Consider the following 929-nt stretch of genomic DNA (forward strand, 5'->3'; position numbering starts at 1 on the left):
GGGGCCCGAGTGGGCTGGCCCACGGCAGGGAGGGGGCTGCCAATGGGGGGGGCTCCCGGGAAGCAGCCGCCCCCTCCCTGCCGCGGACTAGAGGTGCGAGGCTCAGACCCCACCGGGCTCCCACCACCCACCACAGCCTCCCGGCACGTCCACGGCTCCCCGGGGACCTCACACCACGGAGGCCACCCCTGAGACGGATGTCACCTTGTTGTCCTCAGCCCAGGGCTGCAGGTTCTGCAGGGCGTAGAGGGAGGAGTTGTGCATGCAGAGCGGGTCCTGGGGCAGTGGCTGGCTCAGGCTCTTCTGGAAGGCCTCCTGCTGCAGGTGCAGCATCAGGCGGTTGGCCTGCTGGCGCTCTGCCTCGCGCTCCTCCGCCGTCTGCCTCCTGCCAGCACACACGGCCCATCCGGCACTGCCCCGCTGCCCACACCTGCTGCCACCTGCAGCCCGTCCTGCTGCTGGCACCGCTGTGTGCCGGTGTGGCAATGCCCCACAGCCCTGTCAGTGTCTTGGCACCACTGTGCACCAATGCAGAACTGCCCCACAGCCTCTGCCCTGCAGCCCCTCCCTCTCTTGGCAACCTCTGTGCACCGGTCTGGCAGTGCCCTGCAGCCCTGTCCTGCTGCCAGCACCGCTGTGTGCTGGTGTGGCACTGCCCCACAGCCTCCAGCCCACAGCCCTGTCCCTCTCTCAGCACCACTGTGCACCGATGCAGCAATGCCCCGTAGCCTCTGCCCACAGCCCATCCTGCTGCCAGCACTGCTGTGCACCGGTGCAGCAATGCCCCACAGCTTCTTCCCTCCAGCCCATCTCTCCCTCGGCACCACCATGCCTCACCCAGCCGGGCACAGGGGACGCAGTGGGGACAGGCACCCCATCTTGCCCCAGCCCAGCCTCTCCCAGGGGGCACAGCCATGGGGGGGGGTGGC

General features: G+C 69.3%; 1 protein-coding gene across 1 annotated transcript in view; it reads right to left on the reverse strand.

The window, feature by feature from the left end:
* Positions 1-168: 168 nt before the first annotated feature.
* TLX2 (T-cell leukemia homeobox 2) overlaps positions 169-929 on the reverse strand; it is a 12,374-nt gene continuing 11,613 nt past the window's right edge. Inside the window, exon 3 of the mRNA XM_019473090.1 lies at positions 169-385. Coding sequence (XP_019328635.1) covers positions 169-385 — 217 coding nt within the window. The remainder of the gene's footprint in view (positions 386-929) is intronic.

Source organism: Aptenodytes forsteri, unplaced genomic scaffold, assembly GCF_000699145.1.
Source record: "Aptenodytes forsteri isolate BGI_AS27 unplaced genomic scaffold, ASM69914v1 Scaffold678, whole genome shotgun sequence".
In the NCBI taxonomy this organism is placed as follows: Eukaryota; Metazoa; Chordata; class Aves; order Sphenisciformes; family Spheniscidae; genus Aptenodytes; species Aptenodytes forsteri.